At 59.8% G+C, this 712-nt stretch overlaps 2 protein-coding genes across 2 annotated transcripts in view; both read left to right on the forward strand.

The window, feature by feature from the left end:
* Positions 1–712, forward strand: part of LOC104980407 — a 30929-nt gene that overhangs the window by 13777 nt on the left and 16440 nt on the right. The window lies entirely within an intron of this gene.
* Positions 206–623, forward strand: LOC104980406 (D-dopachrome decarboxylase). Its single transcript, XM_010829105.1, has one exon. The coding sequence runs from the start codon at positions 229–231 to the stop codon at positions 583–585; it is 357 nt and encodes a 118-aa protein (XP_010827407.1). The 5' UTR covers positions 206–228; the 3' UTR covers positions 586–623.

The raw sequence follows: 712 nt of genomic DNA on the forward strand, positions 1-712 counted from the left end.
CAAAGGATGAGATGGCTGGATAGCATCACTGACTCGATGGACGTGAGTCTGAGTGAACTCCGGGAGTTGGTGATGGACAGGGAGGCCTGGCGTGCTGCGATTCATGGGGTCGCAAAGAGTCGGACACGACTGAGCGACTGAACTGAACTGAACTGAAGTGTTTCCGCCTTTCAGAAATACATTCCCCTTTTTTGTCCCCGGCGACCGTTTGCACCCTTCCCGCTAAACATGCCTTTCGTTGAGCTGGACACGAGCTTGCCCGCCAGCCGCGTGCCCATGGGGCTGGAGAAGTGGCTCTGCACGGCCACTGCTGCCATCCTGAGCAAGCCTGAGGACTGCGTGAACATGACGGTGCGGTCCGGCCTGGCCATGGTGGTGAACTGCTCGGTGGAGCCCAGCGCCCAGCTGCTCCTCTCCTCCATCGGTGAGGTGGGGACGGCCGAGGAGGACCGCGGCCACAGCGCGCGCTTCTTCGAGTTCCTCACCAAGGAGCTGGACCTGGCCGAGGACCGGATAATGATCCGCTTTTTCCCCTTGGAGCGCTGGCAGATTGGCAAGAAGGGGACAGTCATGACCTTTTTATGATTGGCGTGTAGGGCATCCAGGGCCTCTGAGCTGACAGCCCTTCCAGAGAGGCCACCTGGCAATGAGGGCCTGGTGGACACCAGCTTCTGTCACCTCCGTGTGGTTCTCCTCCGCATCCTCACAAGAA

The sequence above is a fragment of the Bison bison genome, unplaced genomic scaffold (assembly GCF_000754665.1).
Source record: "Bison bison bison isolate TAMUID 2011002044 unplaced genomic scaffold, Bison_UMD1.0 scf7180017864499, whole genome shotgun sequence".
Lineage (NCBI taxonomy): Eukaryota > Metazoa > Chordata > Mammalia > Artiodactyla > Bovidae > Bison > Bison bison.